Source organism: Cricetulus griseus (assembly GCF_003668045.3).
Source record: "Cricetulus griseus strain 17A/GY chromosome 1 unlocalized genomic scaffold, alternate assembly CriGri-PICRH-1.0 chr1_0, whole genome shotgun sequence".
Lineage (NCBI taxonomy): Eukaryota > Metazoa > Chordata > Mammalia > Rodentia > Cricetidae > Cricetulus > Cricetulus griseus.
This window is the reverse complement of record NW_023276806.1, coordinates 73,356,963-73,380,230: the sequence shown is the minus strand read 5'-3', so window position 1 is coordinate 73,380,230 and position 23,268 is coordinate 73,356,963. Positions and strand designations below refer to the sequence as shown.

The window sequence follows — 23,268 nt, the reverse complement described above, 5'->3', positions numbered from 1 at the left end:
GGCTAGAGAGTGTTTTTTTTTTTCTGTGCATCTATGTGTTTCTCTTAAGATAGATACCAAAATTTCAGTAGTTAAAACAGTATAGACCAATGCAACTGAAGAGAACCAGAAATAAATACAGCATAAATGACTAACTGATCTTCACCAAGTCAGCCAGGAAGAACGCACAATGAGCAGAAAACACAGCATTTAACAAATGGTGCCAGGAGAGCCAGACACCTACAAGGAGAAGAAAGAGATGGGATGTTTTTCTACTGGCTCACACAAAAATCAACTCAGAATTCATTAAAGACTGAAACATACGATCTCAAAACTTCAAAAGGAAACACAGGATAACATCCTCATGACATTGCTCTTGGCAACGATTTCATGGACAAACACCAAAAGTACAGGCTACATGAGTCAAACAGGATAGAAGGATCACAAAGTAAATGTGTGCCATGAAACAACAAAGCTTCCACAAAGCTAAACCAAAACAGACGGGTTTTTCTGACCTGAGAGTAGAGGAAAATACTGTGCAGAATGCAGAGGCATCATCAGTGAAAGAAAGAGTAATAAATAAATCGGCCTTTGCTAAAAACAAAACAAAACAAAAAAGTCTTCTTTGAATAGTACCAAAAGGACAATACAGTGAAATGCTTACAAAAACATGGTTAGCAGGGAACTCATAAAGTGCTGACAAAGATGTCAGAAGAGGCACTATGGAAAAAGTTTACAGATTCCTTTACAAAATATATTTATTATATGAACCAGTAGTTTCAACATATATATCCAAGGGAAATAAAATCATTTTTTCGAAGAGATATTGGCAGCCCCATTTATACTGCTATACTCTATGTAGCAGCCAAGGTCTAGAATACATTCAAGTAACTTTCAATGGAAGAATAAAAAAGGAAGCATGTATACAATATATACATATACATAATATCTATAGTCTGTACATGTGATAGATTATTCTTCACCTATAAGGAAAGAATGGACTCCTATCCCCTGCAATAGTTTGGCAGCATGTATTGAATACTTACATAACATAGTATCTATAATATGTACATATGATAGAATATTATTCACCTATAACAAAAAAAATGAATTCCTATCCCTTGCAGCAGTTTGGACTGAATTGCAGATCACTGTGTTAAGTGAAATATGCCAGGTATATGAACACCAGTAACACATCATCTCATTCATAAACCCTGAACAGCAGCTCTTATAAAAGTAAGCATTGGGATAATGGGCACTTAAACCTGAGAAGGGCTCAAGGTGGGTAAATGGAAAGAAACCGGATAAGGGACTTGTACATTTCTAAATGTCACAGAACTGACATAATTATCTATTGCTGGATACCATAACTAGGCTCTAAAACAGTGAAAAGATTAATCAGACAAATTATGGCACCAAACTGCACAGCGCATCAAAATCTGAAACTGGAGAGATGGCACCGGCTGCTCTTCCAGAGGCCACAGGTTCTGTTCCCAGTATTCACACGGTGGTTCACAGTCATTTGTCACTCCAGTTCCAGGGGATCAGATGCCCTCTGTGGGCTCCTGCATTTACACGGTGCACACACACACACACACACACACACACACACACACACACACACACACACACACACACACACACAGAAAATGCCATACACAAAAAATATAAATCTCTCAAAGTAGAGTCACTAATTATATAATTTGCAAAATAGTATTTGTAATATACATGCAACATAAAAAAATCACAAGAATGTTACTGTTTAATTCTTATTCTAGGTAATCTGTGTTTATTGCTTTTTTAAAAATTACATGTGCTTTGTGGTGTTATACAACGTATCATTCTGAGATTTCCTAACTGTACATCAAAGGCAAGATTGCTCTCTTCTGACAGAAGAAAAAGCAAAATAAATAAGCCAAGTGTGGTGACAGGCTTGCGACCCCAGCACTTGAGAGTAAGAGGTAAGATAATGGTGAGTGCAGCCCAGCCTAGGGGTTTAACAGCACTTCTGTCAAGAACAAGGAGATAAAGAAAGGACTGAGTTCTTCAAAGACTCTCACTCTGCACTTTGTCCATCTCTGTTTAGGGGAGGGGAGAGTAAGGAAGGAGAGGGAAGGGTGGAAGAAGAGGAGGAGACAGGAGGAAGGGAGGAGTAGAGAGGAGAGGTAGGGCATGGAAGGACAAACAAAATAGAAAATCTATATATAGCTGAACTCCCTAGTGGGTCAAGCAGGCCTGGCTGGCTGGCCTGGACTGGAAGTCTTACTTACAGCTGGCATGCACCATAGCTCTAGACAATTGGTATCTGCCTCTGTTGAGTCTTTGTGTAAACAGAGAAGATAACTGCCGAAAACCAATTCACAAAAGCCCCTTCTCTGGAATAAACTGTGACAACATAAATAAAGAGCCCAGATCAGTAACAGTGCTGTGAGAAGAACAATTCCCAGGAGCCTATTTTGTGTCATGTGGAAAGAAAAAGAAAACAACTGTTTGGAAAATGATGAACATTCACAATTTACTCTCAACTACAAGGAAGTCACGGACATGTGATTTACTTGAGCAAATATCCACAGCATTTCCCTTCTTGTATAAATATATGATATATATTCATATATCTTCTTTTCCCCAGATCTCCACTCTAATTCCACTATTCTCTAAAAATTGATGGGACTGCGTTTTGAAAGGAAATATTTTCTTTACCACTACAAGCCAATTGTTAAAAGAATTAAAGCAGGGAAATTGAGAAATAAATAATTTAAACTTCAAAGTTCTTTGAGGAAGTCACTCCAGGGACATCACAAATCATTTAGATAAAGGGGCTTTTGTTCCTGTTAGAAACCCAGTAGAGAAGTCCAAGGCCACCCCTAACACCTAAGCTGGTTCTGTTACCATGACTTTGGCACTTTCCCTTATGTAAAATTCTAGGTGGAAATAATTTACTACCAGAGACAAAAAAACTATTTCTTTTGACTTACTCTCTTCATTATACCCCTGCAGGTCTATGGAAATAATGATGTACAAGCCACATTATGGGGCAGGGAAGCAAATACAGATGTTATTCTGAATACTGAATTACCTATCTCTTTTCAATATAGAAAGATAGTCCTTCTGTCTCTATGAATTACTGCCTAGAAATCAATGTGATGGGCTGGAGAGATGACTCAGTGGTTAAGAACATTGGCTGCTTTTCCAGATGACCCAGCTTCAATTTCTAACACCCACATGGCAGCTCACAACTGACTCTCTGTAACTCAAGTTCCAGGTAATCTGACATCCTGAAAAAGACATAAAGGCAAAACACAATACACATAATTTTAAAAAAAAATAAAAAAGAAAACAATGTCACTTTAGATTGAATAAGGTAAAATCCAGAGGGCTCATTAAAATGAAACTCTACCTCCCACACCCACCATAACAGATTTGTCTAAGTACTTCCCAGCAAATGTGATGGAATGTCCAGCAACTTTTTTAATATTTTCAGTCACCTCCAGAGAATGAAACCTGCCTTCTGGCACTGTCCAACCACTCAAAATTGTCATTGCATATGTAACATGTCTAGTCCTGGTAACAAAACTAGATACTTGGTGGAAAACTCCTAGCCTCCCACTTCTCCAGCCCAGCCAGGCCCTGAGACAGATGAAGGGGACAGCACTAGCTTTGCTATGGCTAAGTTTGCTGGCCTCTGACTTACTAATCTACACTTTCTTTGTGGATTTCTCAGATCCTGCCTTTGAAAATTCTGTCTGTTTGTTTTCTGGTGGAAAGATCCCACTGTACAGCCCAGGCTGACCCTACACCATCTGCTAAGAAAGGGCTTTGACTGCTCTCCTTGTGCTTTCCAACTCTTTCTGCTCTCTTCTCCCTCATATGATCCACATCTGAGCAAGCACAAATTTCTGTATTCCCTTTCCCAGCAGAAATTCCCCCCTCCACACAGCCCGCCCCCACTCCCCAGGTCCCCCAGGCCTCAGCCACTGCCCATCTCTGCCACTGAGTCTCAGCAAGAATTGATAGGCCAGCCTCCAAAACACCAGGAGCAGGTGCAGTTCTTCCTCTGTGTACCTCTCACAGTGACATATAAAGGGAATGCATTTTCCTGACAGCTCCATGATCACAGTGTAGAGAAGCAATGAAGACACCCAGGGCTTCCATGAACAATGTCTCCCCTGGTCTCTTCAGCCTTAACAAAGCCCAGAGAGGAGATTCTGTGTGAAAACCACCATGCTAGGCTTCCTTTCCTTGCCCTGACTGCTTAACGAAGAGGCCTGATTCCTACCATTACTCTGCAGGGTGTGAGAGCTATTGTTTTGTTCCTGGTCCTTTGGGCTTCAGCCATAACTAACACCCACATTTTATTTTTTGACACACTTTCAAAAACTGTTTTTTAAAAATAACTTTTAACTGCCCTCCATGGCATTTCTAACAGAAAATCCCAAAGTTCCTTTATGTTAAATATATAATTTATGTTAATATAAAGGCTAATGTTTATTTAAAATGAAGTGTAAGTAATTGTGTTAATTCATTCTCCTACTATGAACATAGCTGAATGTGAGTAATTTGTAAAGAAAAGAGATTCATTTATCTCTCAGGTTTTGTGATCCAAGAGCAGGATGCTAAACATATCAAGAAGCAGGAGTCATCACAAGGGAAGCCAAGCATGGCAGTCTTGCTTCTAGCAACTCACTGTCCTGAAAGCTAACTCATCCTACAAAACTTGTCTGACATACTTCCTAGAGGACACCAAGACCCAATCACCTTCCACAAGGCAACAGCTCTTAAAATATCATCACCTTAAATCACCACACTGGGTACCAAGCCTTTAGAACCTAACTTCTTGGGAAGGAATGGCCAAGCAACATTCGCAAGTAAAGTGTTCCATAATATCAAATAACTAGCAAACAATTCTTGCATGCTGGATCCTGGCAGGACATAACATGAGAACACGAATAAGCACAATTGGCAGAAATTTTAAATCAATAATTTGAGAATGTTCAAATGAACCAACATTTAAATAAACATTACACATTAAAATTTAATAACCTTTCAGTTACAGTTTTGTCCAGATCAACACTTTAAACACAAACTGGTCATTTCTATAGGAAGTTCCAAAGTAACCCCTTCTATACAAAAGTCTGTTTATCACAGCTATGAGTCAATGTGGGTACCCATTAATGCAAAGCCCACTAAAGAAAATGTGTATATGAGTGTGTCTTTGTGTGTGGGTATGAGGCCCATGATCCAGATGCCTACAGAGACCAGAAGAGAATACGTATACCCTGGAATCGGAACAATGGGTGATGATAGGGTGCCCGATGTGGATGGTGAGAAACAAACCTGGATCCTCTGAAAGCATCAAGTGCTCTGAACCACAGAGCCATCTCTCCAGCCTATGGTACCTGGCTCTCATGTAAAAGGACATATACCTGGAAGAAGAAAGCTTGTAAAATTGTGTACTCTGTAGCACAAATTAATAAATGACCCAGAGACAGATATTGGGGTCAAGCTGAAGATAAGAGAAGCAAAGCAGCCAGGCACTAGCTCCTACCAGTACCTCGGGCTGAAAGGGCTGAACCATGTGCGAGCTCTTCACCAAGTCTCGAACTTCTGCCTCTTTCTCTTCAGTGTACCTGGAGAACGAATGTCTCTTACTGAATCTATGTCTCTCTTAAATACCTCTCATGAGTCCTGGGGTTAAAAGCATGATCTCTGTTACTCTTTTAGACTGATTCAATCTTGTGTAAACCTGGGTGGCCTTGAACTCAGAGAGATCCATTTATCTCTTAATCCTGAGTTGTAGGATTAAAGGTGTGTACTACCATCTCCTAGCTAGGATTAAAGGTGTGTGTCACCACTGCCTTATCTCTATAGCTTGAGGCTGACTTTGTAAGCTTTAACAAATCATAAATAATACATCACTACAGTACTCAGAAAGTACCATTCTGTTATTCTTTTTAAACTGTTCAGTGAACTTTGAAGTTCATTGAAGACTTGAAGGGAACCCAACAATTAAAATAAACAATACCTACACAGCAATGATGAAGAGTCCTGTTCCCGTCTCTGGAGATGCTAATTTATTTCATATAAAATTGCAGAAAATATTTTACTCCAATATCCCTGAGAAATTCATTCAGCCCTGTTTCACAGATCTGGCTAGTGAGAGCACATAAGCCAAAATGGAAATGAACTTGTGTCACTTGAGTTCAGGGCTATCGGTTCTCTTCAGAACTAACTCAACCAGTTTTAACTAGAATCTGTAATTATTAGCATTGTATCTTTAGCACTGAATTTTGTGCAGGTTTCAAGGTAGGGATTCTAAAGAATATGTGACTTTTGGTTGAAAGCAATAAGACAAGAAGGGGTGGGACATGTTATGAGAAGCAGGGCAAATTTCAGGAAGAAGGAGCAGAATATACCACAGTAAAGTGGAGGCTGAGTAGTATATCCCAGCTCAAGATGCTGACAATGCAGAACAAAGCCAGAGGTGGGAAAGGCTGGCCACAGCAGAAGTGAACAGCTGTATCTATTCCAAATATCACAGATGCCTGCCCACTAGAAAAACAGTTCTCAAAGCCTGGCTTGTCCATTTGCAAATTGACCATAACAGAGTCAAAACTATTTTCATAAAACTAGTAACACATTATTTACCTTGTTAAATATTGACAATTGTGCTCACAGTGGTAAAGCAATGGTGGATTTGTGCATTAGCACAAATCAAGAAATATTTAAATGTAATGTCAATGGATTCTTCACCACCACAAGCTAACAAAACCTAAGACCACACACTACCAACATACCAACATACCAACATACCACACACCATCAAAACATAATAATACACATCACCAAATCATAGCACTACATTTCAATACATAAACCCCCACAACACCAACAAACAACACTGTTCACCACTAATATATAACATCACACACCACCACAACATGACACATACTACCAATACATAATACTACACATCACCTATAGGTACCACTAACACATAAATCCACACAACCAGTACACAATACTATATACCATCATATACCACACACCATGAAAACAGACCACACACCACCAACATGTAATCACACACCAAAAGATAAATACCACATATCACCAAAACCTAAATCCCCACAAAATCAAAGCATATCACACACCACCAATCTATAAACCTACACAAATTATACATAACACCACAAACCTTCAGAACATAGCAAACATCACCAGCATTACAGCAACTGAGATCCTAAGCAATGCTTCTAAAGATACACTAAGAGAAACATAACTTCACTAGATTTTAAAAGTTAAATCAGTATCATCCTAGCATTGTACCTGACAGTATGGGGAGTCACACACAGTGCTATTGCTATAACACAAACTGAGTTGTTTCAGGAATAAAAACACTTGGATGGCTTGACTTACCAACTAAATTAGATTCCTATTCTTCTTGGAAGATCATTCATTAATACCACAAAAAGCTATGGCACTCCAGATGTGGATATTTGGGATTTATTTTAAGAAAAATAAATAGAAAATCATATAACTTTGACCAAAAATGGCTGTATTTGTTGCTAATGACAAAAATAAAATTTGAAATATGAATCATAATCTTAGAAAAGCATTAGCTCCTACTAGTGCTTCCTAATATTTATATACTCTCTCCAGTAACAAAGAGAGTGACACTAAATGGAAGTGCCTTTTGATGCTGTGTAATGACATAATCAACCTCTGGAAGACTTCCAAAGCAGGCAACTGAGAATCTTCTAGCTGTTCTGTGTGTTGTTATAAAATCATTTGTGAACAAAAGAGTCCATTCAATGTGCATGCCAGACCAGTGAATTGTAATGAAACAGAACAAAATGTTCACTGATCTGATTTTAGGTTTCACATAAAAACTCTCTCTTAAGGAACTATCATCTATTAACTTTGGCACAACATTAAAGAACACCCTCAATTGGGAAGGGTTGTTTAAGCACTCTGTCCTTTCCCAGTGTCATGTCTGCATGCAGTTATCCCTTCTTCACATAATTCAGCCAAATTAATATATCATTGTGAACCCAAAGCAAATGTGCATGGCAGAGAACAAATAAGGTGTCATCCATGAAGTCAGCCATATAACAACTATCACATAAAATTGTAAACAAAGACACTATTTCACTGATACTAAAACTATATTTATCATCATAAAATTTTTCAAAAATTTATTTTGTTAATATTTAATGTCTACATTTATGCAAAATGTATTTCTTTTGTTTTGTGGTTGCACTAGGGATTAAAACCAGGCCCTCATATAAGTACTGTATGACTGAGCTTTGTCCCATGCATCTACAGTACAGTACAAAATGAAAAATGAATGCTTGGATAGCACAAAATAAATACATTTAGATATAAAGATATAGATACAACAATAATTCTGATTACACACACACACAGAGAGAGAGAGAGAGAGAGAGAGAGAGAGAGAGAGAGAGAGAGAGACAGCCATGGATAAAATATTGATGAGTCAGAAGCTGTAAGAACCAAGGATCACTGTCGGGAAAAAGCCAATGGTGAAGAAGTCATGAAAGTGACTTATGAGTTCTAGTCAGAAGCATGGGGGAAAAGACTCAGAAGGTGAGAAGCTAACCATGAAGCAGGTGGACACAGGGCTGTGCTGGGGTGTAGAGAGCAGCACATGGTGCTTACCAAGGAATAATGATGTAAAGGAAGTGACTAGAGTTATTTAAGAGGAAGAAAACAGTATCTGTGTCAAAAAGTAGAGTTAAGAGTACAAATTAATGAATGACCAAGGGTGTTTTGCTGCTTAAGATAATATGTGGCCGTGGTAACTAAAGGGAGCCTATCAAAGGAGGAAACAGCAAAGTGAAGCTCAGAAATTTATTTCAGGAAATATAGCAATTAGTAGATGGAAATGTTAGTGAAATAAGAATACACTCCATTTTCTGTCCAGGCAGGAGCCCCTTCTGTATGTTTTTAAAACCTTAAGGATAAAAGAAATAAGAGACAAATAAAATTAAGGGAGAGCTGTTTCCAGTGTGCCATCACCAAGGAAGATCATTTTCTTCAAAGCCAAGAGCTGAGGAGAAGAAAAGTAATAGTGGGAGACAAAGCCTCAGGGTGAAAATGGCACAGGCATTGGGAGGGTCTAACAAAGAGCTTGATTCCTTTCTTCTAGAACAAAAACTAAAATGTCATGTTGGAACTGAATGAGGTGCGAGGAAAGGCTGAATACTGGAGAAAGCAAGAAACAGAAGGAGAAGGCTGCGGGAGGCCAGTAGAGGACCTCTGGACCACACAGCACATCCCCAAGCACAGCAGCAGAACCACTTAGCACATCCAGGAACACACCACCAGTAGGTGAGACAAATCAGCACAGGGAAAGACAACAAACAGGCTTCAACAAACAGCTGGTGACTTGTTATCCAACATGTTCTAATAGCAATTTATTTTGTAGCTCACTGTTATTCAAATGAAGGCTCTATGAAATTTCATTTCACATGTACACTATTTTTCAGAGGGAGCATGTATACATACAAAAACTTAGATTACTTGCTCCCTGATATCTGAGTGTAAATTTCCAGAAATTATAGCAGAGGGACCAAATGTTTCTTCAGGAGCTAGCATAACAAACACAGTATTGTGTAATAGATATACCTGATTCCTTACCACATTAAAGAACTATGTACCTGCAAAGGAAGAAAAGAGGACACATTTCTGAAAGTCAATTCCCTTAATTTGTGAAAACATGAGAAGCTAATAACCTCAACAATTCAACTCCGACATGCATTATTCTACTTTGAAACACCTACATTTTGATAAGTCCAATCTAAAACTGCAGTCATTTGGAACTAACTTGCTTAAGAAACTGAATTTTTAATAGGATTTACTTATTTATTTAGGCTTCACTATATCAGAGCTGATAAACAAAAATAATTGAAAAAAAAATGTTAACCCTGAGTAAGAAGGTTACAAACCAATCGTAAAGAACAATAAAAGAGACTAAGTTGTCCCAATTGAATAGGTATGTGCATGACTGAATAAGATCAAAAGTTTTCACTGTACACTTGAGGAAACTGAAAGCCAACTCTATTGAATTGGTGTTCTTTAGTGTGTGTCATGGTCTTCTTGCTATGACCCAATGTTTTGTCCATCATTTGTGAGGAGGTGAGCAAATTGAATTTATGGTACCAATATAACGTCAAAAATGTACTGTCATTAAACCATGGATGTGTAAAAAGATTAACTCTTATTTGTCAATGTAATTGTTTACTCATTTGATTCTACTGTTCTATCAAACATAAATGAAGCTCTAAAGCATAAAGCTTTGAAATATACATATTCTGAAAACTATATATGGCTGCCTCCTCTCAATTGTTTGCAACACAGATTGTTAACACACATGATTTAACTAAAAAGTAAAAGACATTATAATATAGAGGACTCAATTTAGTCAACTGTCAAAAAATATAATGTGAAAGAAAAAGGATTCTGGGAGAGGAAAGAGCTCAACATCAGTCCTAATCACAGGCTTATGAATAAATTTAAATAATATTAGTGTCCAAGTGATGCTTGATTTTGGTTGTACATTTTCCAGTTGAAAATCACTGTGGTGACAAAAACAATCTTACTAAAAAGTTCCACTTTTTTTCTTTGGACCCACCTATAGTATCGGCTAATTTACATGTCTTCGGCATTTCTCTCCTTAGTCCTTGTCTTTGCAATTTGACTTATACAAAAGAGGAATAATTTATTTTATAAAGACAAGACCTCACATAGAAGTTATTTATTTTTCTATTCATCAAAGAAAAAACTTGCAGTCAAACTAACTCAACAATACACAACAGATATTTATGACCAAGCAAGTACCAGTTGGGACTGCCTAAACAAACTTCCATATAATTTTAACTCTTGAAAATGATGACAGCCAGGCGGTGGTGTCACATGCCTTCTTTAATCCCAGCACTCAGGAGGCAGAGGCAGGCGGATCTCTGTGAATTCGAGATCAGCCTGGTCTACAAAAGCTAGTTCCAGGACAGCCTCCAAAGCCACAGAGAAACCCTGTCTCGAAAAACCAAAAAAAAAAAAAAAAAAAAAAAAAAAAAAAAAAAAAAAATGATGACAACAGGCATTTAGCACAGTATCACAGGGGAGATAAAATCAGAAGATTAACACTTTTTACCCCTTCTAAATATTGAATTTTAATCAATTTCCAAGACATTACCTAGTCACATTTCTACAGAATGCTGCTAGTTCACAGAACTCTCACTCCCAACTGAAACTGCTATTTAAAAATTCCAACTATTAGGATAAGGCAATATTTAATCAGCTAAATCCTGAAGAACTGGCAAAATTGGGATAAATGTAAAGTTATGTTTCTAATTATAAAATAATAATAATAATAATAATAATAATAATAATAAGGAAAGGTTAGCAACAGGGGGTAGATAAAGCTTTCTAAAATGAGATGCTACCTGCAGCCAAAGTCTAGAATATAAATTCAAGAGCCCCTTGAAATCTAGGGTTAAAGGATTATTGGGCAAGAACAAGACTTGTGGGTTATGGAATATGACACTAACAGGAAGAAAATGAAAACAGTATGCTTAGCAGTAGAACAGTAAGGTGACTAACTAGGAAAAGAGCACAGTAGATCTGTTGGCAATGAAAGGAAGAGGAGAGGCAGTGAAAAGAACCCTGAACACGACGATAGAGGAGATCACTCCAAAGGAAAGATGTAGGTTTCATTTCATTTTCATGCCTGACTAACTGGAATAATGGGGATGCCAATTTAAAAACTGAAGAATTATTTGGAAAGACAAAACCATTAATTCAAGTGATTGCAAAATAACAGTATGCCATCAAAGAGAAATTGCACAGTAGATAGTATGAACATACATAACCAATCACTAGGAAAAAAAAATCCTGGTCCAGGTATATAATGATGACAGCACAGGCAATTTCCATGTGTATCCACTTTGTAAATTATCGTTTTTTCAATCAGCATCTCATCTTTGGCCAACATTTTTATCTTGACACTTCTACAAGGAAGCAAAAAAACTGGAACTAAGTAAACATCCATTCAGTCTGATAATGAAAACTGGATTAAAGAAACTATAGAGACTAATGACAACCATACTAATTTGCCTAAACACGATGGCTTTTGTTTTTCATTGTGATTTTACATATCAGTATACGTAACTGAAGTGCATATATTCTAGCATTGCATGTTGAAAGAGACAAAAGTTCTCAGAAAAGATATTAAGTGCCTTTATATTTATACATAATATTTCAGCTTATGAACAAGCTTATAGAAATAACTCTCATTCCAGAAGAAAACCTGAGTTATTTAGGTCATGATTTTATCACTAGAATTTCAAGGGTTTGAGAAAACTTACTGAAGGATAGAGTAAATGTAGGCTGACATGATTGTATGCCCACACAAGAAGAGCTTCTTGTGAAGCTCCTCAGAGAGGAGCCATAGTATGAGCCAAGTAAAAGGGAGAAAAGAAAGATTTGTAGTGAACGCTTAGATCAAAAATCTGAAAACGAAATGGTGTTTCACAAGATGTTGGAACTCCTGTTCAGTATCCTGATTCCAGATAGCAGAAGTGAGCACCTGAGTGTAATCAACAATGCCCTGGGGATGAACAACCTATACCAATCATGTGCAGAGGTTTGAGAAGAAAAGGTAAAGCTCAGAAGGAAATAACCCTCATCCATCCAGGTACTCTAGCCATGAGGGGGGCCTTTCCAGGATGTCTCCCACCAGGATCTCCTGGTGACCACTAAGTGTCCAGCACCATTGCTGACCTAGATAAGTATAACTGAGGCCTTGACCAGGTAGCACCAAGTGCTATCAAGGAGCACAGTTCTCAGGAAGCATTTGCTGCAGGGACAACATCCACTCGCTGTCCTCCCCAGACTAGGGTATGTGATAACTTACTGTACCCTGATCAATCTGACTTTCAGCTTCCTTCCTGCTGCCTCTCCTCACTCTCTGTGAGTGAACTCTGCCTGTAGATATTGGTTACGTCACTTAGAGGTAGGTTGTTATATTTGTTCACTGTGAGTTGTCCCCTATTTTTTAATGTATGAATAATAAATGATGCAATTGAAAAACACACCAAATGGCCTCTTTATGACACACACAAAGACAGCTCTCTAATGCACTTCACAAACACATTAATTTCACTTACTATTATCAGCTGCCAGATGCTTGAAATTCAGAGGCCTCAGCATAAGAATGAGCATCAGTAGCACAGCAATGGCAAAACCAGTGACGCAAGCCAGGACAGTGCCCAGGGAAGTTTAGGGAAGAGGAGTTACCACGTCTCCAATGAGCAAAATTGAGATGGACAGCAATGACCTTCTGTTTTAAAATTGCTTTATTGTTAGTCTTGGTATTATTAGGCATATTTCAGCCTGTTCTAGTTACTAGAATATGCAAATACTAAACCATAGTCATGTCCACTTGACTACAGACATATTAGTTATTTCCATTTGTCATCCTGCAGTCTTTTCCTGAGAGGTATGGTGGATTGACTTGTCTTTTTCGACTGGATTATGTCATTAAAGAGATTTTTCTAGGTTTAAAGGAGATTTTAAAACAACAACCAAAAACTGATTATAAAATTTCAGAGGGAAATGATAGTGGTTTTTTTTTTGTTTGTTTGGTTTGTTGGGTTTGGGTTTTTTGAGACAATGCCTCTCTGTATTGCTGGCTGAACTGAAATTCCCTATCTGGCTAGCCTTGAACTCATAGAGAACCTCCTACCTCTCCCACTGAGTACTGGGATTAAAGACATGCATCACTAAGCCTGGTTTAAAGGGAAATTATGTTAATTAAGGTCTTCAAATTCTCATTACCAACTCAAGACAAAGTCATAATCATATGCATTTTATATACTGGAACTTTCCAAGTCCATCCACCAAAATTAAAGGCAGATCTACCTAACTGGCCCAAGATAAAATTTAATTTTGTAGAATGAAGACCCCAATTCCTATTGCTATTAGATAATCAAATATAATGTTAGGGTTACATTTATTTTTAAAATCTCACAAGTCGAGAAAGCTTTAAACAACAACATATGGTCTACCTAGATATCCAATTTCAAATCTGTTTAACATAGGCCTGCCAAACAAGTTTCCCATGCCAGAATGGCTCTAACAACAACTTCCCCACCCCTTCTCCGGTCAATTATATCTCATCTGATCTCTAATAGAAAGTTCTTACATGGGAGCCAAAAATCTCACTCCCTATAGCTTCTGTTCATTAGCCTGACTTTTAGCTGATACCAAGCCCAAAAGTCTAGCTTCTTATTTACCTCACAGATTTTCAAACATTTGAAAACAACTTCCAATTATCTCAGTTCCTTTAACACTTGCTATTATGGAAAGACCTTAATTGCTTCTACTATCCTTTCTCAGTCCTGGAAATCTCAAGTAGAACAATACAGAAATGATCATAAATGTTTCTTTAAATATCTGTTAATAACAACACTATATACATTTGTATCATGATGATGGTATCAAACATTTTCAAAATATTCTAACGCATATAAGCATAAATAATAACTGAACCATAGGGCAACTCATTTCCCTATCTTATTAGGCTTTGTCCATTGCTTTATTTTTATTTTGATGTTGTTATCATTAAAAATAAATGGGTTTTATTATGACATTTTCTTACATGTGTATCATTGTGCTTTATTCATATTCACCTCAGTACACATTCTTATTAGTCTCCCCTACTCCTGCTGGTTCATATCCTCCTCCAACATAGGCACTCTTCACCTAACCTGCCATTCACATATATGTATATATGCATATATGCATATATATATATATATATATGATTCTGTATCTAGTATTCAATATGCAATTCTCTTCTTTCTGACTTTTAGTCCCTTCATTCATGGTTATACTGGATACCAATTCTGTCTCACATTAATTTTCCAGTGTTACAAACTTCAGTTTGTATGAGTCTTTTTTCTTTAAAGTTTCTTTTTAACCACTGATAAAATATTAAATATTATGAAGTCAAAATTCCACCATATTCAAACATAACCAAGGGTGAAAACATTCCACTTATCAACATAATTGTGCATACATGTAGTTGTCCATATGTTGAGAACACATCAAGTGATGCAAAATCCAGTCATAACAGAGCCAGTAAGAAGCAGACTAAGGTATTTGGGTTTCCCTGCACTTACTGAAGAAATTTTCACTTTACCTATATTTTGCACCAGGCATTCTGTTGTTCTCTTTTGATGAGGCAAGTAAGGCATTGTTCTCTCCTAAGTTTACAAAGACCTGAAGAAGCATATAGATACAACTGATAAGCTTCAGGAAGAATTATGGACATGGGAGTCAAGTAGAGGGCTGTGGAGATGGAGAAGGTGATTGTCAAAATGAGGAAAGAGAGTGGGATGCCTCTCAAGAGCATAGTGTCAGCCAAGCAGACATGAGGCCGTTAGCTTGATTCACAGTATCATCCATGTGCACACAAACACACACTTCTCTATAGAGGTTACAGTTTTAAGTTTGGGTTGAGTTTGATGTCATTATGGAACTGTCAGTTTAAAATGCCAACTGAAAAGAATACATGCAGTAGTATTTGTAAAAGTCTAGACAGACAGACTGAGGATCAATAGCGAATAAGTGACTGTTACTGCCACGAATCTAGAGCAACCACATCAAGGTTGAAGTTAACTAACACAGGGAGAGCACTGGTGCTTTAACTATTGAGAACATCACTGGTAGTGATGGGAAAGAATGCATGAATGACAGGTGACTCATGTGCACTATTTGGTCCAGAGACTGAGATCAGACCTCAGGAGAGGAAGATATCAGACTCTAGCAATCAATAGTCTTCTGTGTAGAGACAAGAAATATCAGCCATATCCAGAAAGCCATGGAGTTCCTGCAAAGCTTCTCAATATTGGAATGACCTAATTAGACCTATGATCTGGAGAAGAAAAAGAAATAAGAAGTAGAAAAGTAGAAAGATTGAAACAAGCAATATTACAGATTGTAGGGAATATAACTCAATGTCTGAAAAGGAGTGAAAGTGAAGATTCTCCATATGTGGCAAAGAGGAGCTGCTGAGTCTTCATGACTGCCAGATTTGAGAAGCTAAGACAAAAAACAGTAGGTCAAGAGTGATCCTAGGTTGGAAAAGGAGATGTTGAAGTCATTTGCTGGCAAAGGGACACTGTATTAGGAGTGGTGGTGTGGAGGATTTCTAAGTGCAAGTTTTAGCCTGTTGAGCTGAGCTTTGTAACATGATGTAGAGGGTATACACAGCTCTGAACTAGAAATAAAGACCTGAAAAGTAACAGTGAGTAACTTCAGCTATTCATTGGGTTTAGGTAAAATCTCACAGGCAGAAGAGAAAAATCACATTGAGACATCTCTCTAGCACCTCTACTGTATTTTAAAATGTTTATTATCCTAATGGGATTCTTAGTGGGAAAAACAGAAATATTTAACAGTGCATTACTACGGATGAGATTCTAGCTGTAGTAGTTTTTTGTTTATTTGTTTGTTTGTTTGGTTGGTTGGTTTTTCAAAACAGGGTTTCTCTGTGTAGCTTTGGAGCCTATCCTGGCACTCGCGCCGGAGACCAGGCTGGCTTCCAACTCACAGAGATCTGCCTGCCTCTGCCTCCCAAGTGCTGGGATTAAAGGCGTGCGCCACCAATGCCCCGCGCTGTAGTAGTTTTTAGAAAACTTTTATATAGTGAACCAAATTCTAGCTAGAGAAATGACTTTTGAATTTCTTAAGCTCTTGTAAGTCAGATTTTCTATTTATTTTACTTTCATTTTGTTTTATAAACTAGGTCTTATTGTGTAAAACAGGATGGCTTTGAACTACCAACCCTCCTGTCAACTGCTGGAATTATAGAATTGTATACCTTTTCCAGGAGATATTTATAAGAAAAATATCCAACCCCAAAAATATACAACTGTAATTCACCAGAGCATATTTACTTGTAACTTATTTATTTATTTATTTATTTATTTATTTATTTATTTATTTATTTATTTTAATGACCATGTGTGTTTGCATGTGTCCAAGCATGCATGTGGGTGTCAAGGTACACCTTTGGAAATTGGTTCTCTCTTTCCACCACATGGGTTTCAGAGATCAAATTCAGGTCCTCATGGATACACCTTTACTTGCTAAGTCATCATCTCTGCCCTACTCACACACTGATGAGCTAGATGTTTCACGGGATTACTGCAACCATCAGTAAAGCTTTACTGAATCTCAAAATTATAAAAATAAAATAAATTTAAGGCTATGGTAGAAACTAACAAAGATCAACTTTCCGCTCATACATGAAGTATTGTGACAAGCGTTCAACAGGCATAGACAGCACCTTCGGAAGCCTGATAATTTTCACATTCTTCAAGAGAAACTATACTGTCTTACCTTACTAAAACAATCTGTCTAAATAACTATAGATACCACACATATTGACTATTTATATATGTTGGGCAATTTAATATTGTAGTTGTGTAAAAAAAAAGAACATGGGTGCTCTAAATACTAGTGAAGGTAAATGGTGGCAACAAGACTTACTGTTGTGAACTTTTAAACAGTTTGACTTTTGATACAGGAAATATGGCAGGGTCTTGGTGGGGTGGTAGGTACCTAAAGCACATCACTTCCTCAGGAAAAAAAAAATGAATGGTCCATGATAGCCTGACCTCCCACCCCTATCACATATCGCCACCATGACTACAGGCATATACCAGCTTGTATCAATAATAAATATTTAGAACTTGGAAATTTGTCTTTCAAATGACAAGAAGTCCCAACATCATTTAGCTCCTTCCAAGGCTAATTTTCTGATTAAGATACAAAAATCATAACTCTGAGGAATCCTTGATGTCCGCCTAAGCCTGCCACCTCATCATTCAGCAGATACCCAAGTTACACAGGCTAAGGAGAAGCACACATACAATTCAAGGTCACCCTATAGGACACTCCATAATTTGACCCTGACATAAAATTGTTAAATATGTCAATGGTAAAATTAGGAGATGCCTCTTGACATGACATGAAACTGACTTAATGTTAGACGTTTTCTCCATGACACTGACTTCAGACTTTTAGTCTTTCATATCTATTCAAGTATCAGCTGCAATATATCAAGTCTAAAGTCCTTGATTTACAATTTTTTCTTCCTAAAAGACAATTTGTGTTTCTTATAGACATCTATAAAACTGCAATGGTTCACATGCAAGTCATGATGCTTAAATAAAATGTTGTATGTGGTCAACATGACATCTCAACAATCAACTGAAAAATGGCCTATAATAGCAAAATAATCACATGTGTTGTATTATTACCTAGAAACACATTATAATATATAGAAATCATTATATAGTGTTTACCTGTTGGATATTTTCATATTTTATTGACCAGTAATATTAACCCTTCCCAGAAAAGATCCTAATCTGATAAATCTTGGCTTTGGAGAGAGTGTAGTTGGATTTTGTTTCTGCAAGTAATTCTATATTTTATCACACACTTTTGGAGGGATATACCAAATTCCTTCCGTAAGTCTTTTATAAACAAAATATTGAAAAAGTAGTATTATCTACCATGAAAATTCACTGCCATTGTAGTATACCAATACAAATGTAACAGACCTCAAGATCATAGTTTATCTGGTGCTTAATGAGTTTTCATTTCAGACTATTTTTAAATCTACTTTTTGAACTAGTGTTTTCTCAAAACATGGACTCTTCTCATGCAATTAAAGTTTCATATCTGGCCTCAGAAAGCTATCATAACTCGTTTCGCTTTTGTAAATGGTATGTAAAGGTATATGAACAAAGCCTCCTTTCCCACCAGGAAGAGACCACCCTCACATTCCAAACCTCTGTCTACTCTGTCTTTTTGTTAGCAGGACACAACGCTGCATGAGGGGATGTGAAAAGAGCCATGGATGGGCATTTTAGTAGCCAGTCTGGCTTTCTAACAAAAGCAGCAGCCTGGCTCTGCACAAGGATATAAGACGAAGACGTGAAGAACGTACGATGGGCACAGATACTGCTTCTTTTTCCCCTTCCCTTTCTTGGAAGATTTTTCTTTAGAACAAGCTTCTTCAACCCACAAGGACATGAAAATAAAAAAGGAGATTGCCAACGAAAACTTCATCTTGAAAATGGAGTTTCAGCAGCTCAGTCTACAAGAGAGAACAGGAAGATGATCACATTTAAGAAGCACGTGACAAGCCTGTGACTTCTCTTTAAGGGGCTTCACCATCGATACCCAACAGGCAAATGTATTTGCAAATGTATTTGTGTCTCAAATCCTACACCATTGACCATTTAAATCTCCTTTACATAGCAGTAAACCCTTTTGAATATCACAGTAAAATTCAGTTCAAACCTATGGAGCAAACAAGATTCCAATAAGATACAACTGGAGACTGTACAGGTTCTAACTCTGGGGTTAAATGAAATTAAAATTTGGCGTTAAATTGGAGAGTATCCAAAAATTGGTTCAGACAGATACCTGTAAGGACATTTAGCACACTGTTTAACTAATTCTCTTAGGCTAATACATTTGATGTAATTTTTGAAAATCTACATTGTGTGGATTTTTGAATGCATGTTTCTTTTCAAAAGCAACCAAAGTACTTAATTCAAAGTATTAAGCTTCTGACAGAGATAAAGGAAGATTAGTATGAAAGAGTTTCACACTCTAAATCCATTGCTTTTACTTATATCATTAAATCTGCATGCTACTTTTTACCCTGAAAATTCCATACATTAATATAAGTTGGCTTGTTAGTTTTCTCATTCATGTGAGAACTCGTGTAACACTCCTCATCAAAAAGATTATTCTGAGTGTTAGTAATGAAACAAAACTGGAAGTGTGCTCACATCCTTCCCCCTAGATTTTAATATCACTGCTTATGGCAGGACTAGAATATTCTTGCCAGGGTCCAACACATACAAAGCAAACCATAAAGCATCCACTGACAGCAGAATAGTTAAAGCCACTTCTGTGTGCTTTCAGAAATTTCAAAAAATTGTTTTCTACCACTCAGACCAAAACACCCAATTCCCTTCCCACTCTTCTATCTGCATTGCCAATGTCCTGTTTTTAACCCTCCCCCCAGGTTTACCCCATATTTATCCTCTGCACCCCATGGCAGGCCCAAAGGGCATGTTACTAGGTCCTTCACTAGCATTCACCAAGACCCCCAGGGAAGAGTCCCAGCACCGCAGTAGAGCTGTTCCCTTGGCTTACAGCCCCCTGCCCTCAGGTAGCAGTTCCAGCCTCCACAACCAGGGTTCTGAGCTCCTGTCCCCAACCCTCGGTGGCTTTCCCGAGTGGCCGATGCAGGACCAGGGGATGCCTCCCCGCAGTACCCCAGGGCCCTCGCCGCCGCGTGTCCCCATCCCGGGCCCTCGCCACGTCCCCCGCGAGCATCGGACTCCGTCTGCATCCTCTTCGAGCCCGCCCCGGGCCCCCACTCGGCCCCTCCGCAGTGCGCAAATCGGAAGCCGGCGGCACGGGAACCTCGCCTCCAGGCCTTACCGTAGGCGCCCCGCAGCCCTCCACCGAGGTGACGGCGGCGCCGGTCGCGGGCGCAGAGGTAGCTGCGTCCCGCGAGTCCCCGCCGCCCGCCCGCGCCGCTGCCGCCGAGCCTGACGCGCCTGCTCCGCCCCCGAGCGTGCGCCGTGGCGCGCCGCGGACATCTGCGGGGACCGCGGGCGGAGGAGCGGGTCGCCGCCACGAGGGAACAGAGTCCGCACCAAGGGGAGGGCGGCAGAGAGGACGTCTAGGCCCTTGCAGGGGCACCGTAGCAGGGGGCCTGTCAGACTTGTGCCCTTTTAGGGAACCACAGGGGCCCCAGGGGAGACAGTTGGGAGAAAAAGAGGTAAAACAGGGTGACAGGGCTCAAGGATCGGTTTGTGACATTAGCTACATGAGGTAGGACAGCAGTTGGCCTTCCTGATCCAAACTGGACTAGATTCCTGTCGTTTCATCCTCTCTGCCCGTTCTGCTGGCTTCTAAATGTCAGAATGACAATTCCAATTTCTGAAGCCTGACCTTTGTATGCAGGCTTCATCTAGTAAGAATCATTGCAGCAATGTAGCGCTCAAGGATACGGCTCTTAACATGGGTGCACAATTAACATTGTGCATAACAGGGTCCCTTCGGGGCTCACATTGTCTCAGCCTACCCTCAGTGTGCCTGGACAATTGTACATCCTTCCCAGTTTTATAGAGGGCAAAATTGAAGCTCAGGTCGCTAAGGGATTTACTTGAGGGTTACAGATCTTAGAAGGGATTTACCAGAAACGCACAGTGATTTTGCATGACTGTGCCAGTTAGTGTCTGTCTTTTGGTACTAAACTACTCTAGCTTTCATTTCCATGGTTAAGAAGCAGCTTTGTGCATGGGATGCAGGCTTTTGGATAAAAGATATGGTTTGTTTTGGTGTGTGTGTGTGTGGGTGTGAGTGTGTGTGTGTGTGTGTGTGTGTGTGTGTGTGTGTGTCTGTGTGTCTGTGTGTCTGTGTGTGTGTCTGTGTTGAAATAGGAGTCTCCCTATGTGGCTCAGGCTGGCTTCAAACCCCAGACGGACTTGCTTGTGTCGGCTAATGTGGACGCTTATACCTGTGCCACCATGCCCACCTGTTAGTAATTGTTAAGAAAACCCAATCTGCTTTGAACCCAAGTGAGCATAGCCTAACACTGTGTGTGCGGAAGTAGAGCTGTGTCCACTACCACACAGCAGAAGTGGAGACAGGAGCACTCTCTCCACACAGCCATCTTCCTTTAGCTTCACAAAGCACTGTGCTTCACAGGAGCAGTGATCATTATTTACATGGCTAAGTCAGGGTGGTCCTGTTTAAAGGCTGCACTAAATGAAATGGCATACCTAAAATTGTAACAAAACATGGCCATGCATTTTGGATAAAAGATATGGTTTGTTTTGGTGTGTGTGTGTGTGTGTGTGTGTGTGTGTGTGTGTGTGTGTGTGTTGAAATAGGAGTCTCCCTATGTGGCTCAGGCTGGCTTCAAACCCCAGACGGACTTGCTTGTGTCAGGCTAATGTGGACTGAGTTTATATCATGTAGCATTTGGAGAATAGGGAAAGAAGTTTGTCTTCATGTAACCATATGAGTTGGAAATGGAGTAAAAGCTGGTATTCCTGTAGTGGAGCCTCTGAAGTAATGAAATAGACTTAGCTCTTACACATGACTATATGGGCACATTTAGAACATCCATGCTCAAAATCTCCACAACTAGTTCAGTTTTCCTGTCATTGACTCTATGTGCACACACGCACGCACGCACGCACGCACACGCACATGCACACGCACACGCACACGCACACGTACACACACTTATAAAGTATTATAGATAGTATGAGCCAGCTGCAGAAGTTTTGCAGCTCAGTTGGTCTTACTGGCATTCCTCAACCGCTATGGGTCAGTCACATCCGTATTTCAGGGAAAACTGTTGAGACAGGGAGTCCTCAAGATACAATTCTTTGCCTAAGCAAGCAGACCCTCCCCCCACCAAAACAAAAAAAAGAAAAGAAAAGGAAATCACAAATTTCTCAAGGCTGTCTTGCCCTGCATGTGTATCCTTCCCAGCGCTATCCACTTCTTTTACACCCAAGCACCCTGGTCATTCCTGTAAGATCCCACAGCAGTTGCCGCCCCTTCCCACTTCCCTTCTTGTGGGGAAAGCTGATGCCCCTTTGCTACTGTGCTAATAAATGCACTTTGATCTGTTGTGATCAGACTTCGGTCTCTTTCCTACCTTTTGTCCCTTTATTCTGCACTCCAACATCTAACAATTATACAGGAGAATGATGCTATTTATTAAAATGTATCCAGGAGTTATGCTGGATTTGTGTGTGTGTGTGTGTGTGTGTGTGTGTGTGTGTGTGTGTGTGTGTGTGTGTGTGTGGTGGTGGTGGTGGTGGTGGTGCTGTTTTGCCCAAAGATTAGAGAACAGAGTTAATGGTCTAAATAGGCCTCTATTAAGCAGGAGAAAAGTCACATTCACAATTTTGAATGTTTTTCTATGACTACGATCAACTTATAGTAATTTCGTTGTTGACTGTCATATTTAAAGCCTGTCACGAAATAGTGTGTTTTTTGTCATGTGTCAAGTGTTGACTTACTTTTCTAGATTTTTCTTTCTCCATTCCTGGTCTACTCATTTATCTACACATTTCAAAATACCATTTAAATTATTAAATTTACCTCATCAGACTAGACTTCTTTCCAGAGCTTTAGATACTATATATC

General features: G+C 39.0%; 1 protein-coding gene across 2 annotated transcripts in view; it reads right to left on the bottom strand.

Moving 5' to 3' along the window:
* Positions 1-19,143, bottom strand: part of Glrb (glycine receptor beta) — a 66,428-nt gene extending 47,285 nt beyond the window's left edge. For both annotated transcript variants that reach the window (XM_035451583.1, XM_035451584.1), the window contains exon 1: positions 19,022-19,143. In XM_035451583.1, coding sequence (XP_035307474.1) covers positions 19,022-19,143 — 122 coding nt within the window. The remainder of the gene's footprint in view (positions 1-19,021) is intronic.
* Positions 19,144-23,268: the final 4,125 nt, after the last annotated feature.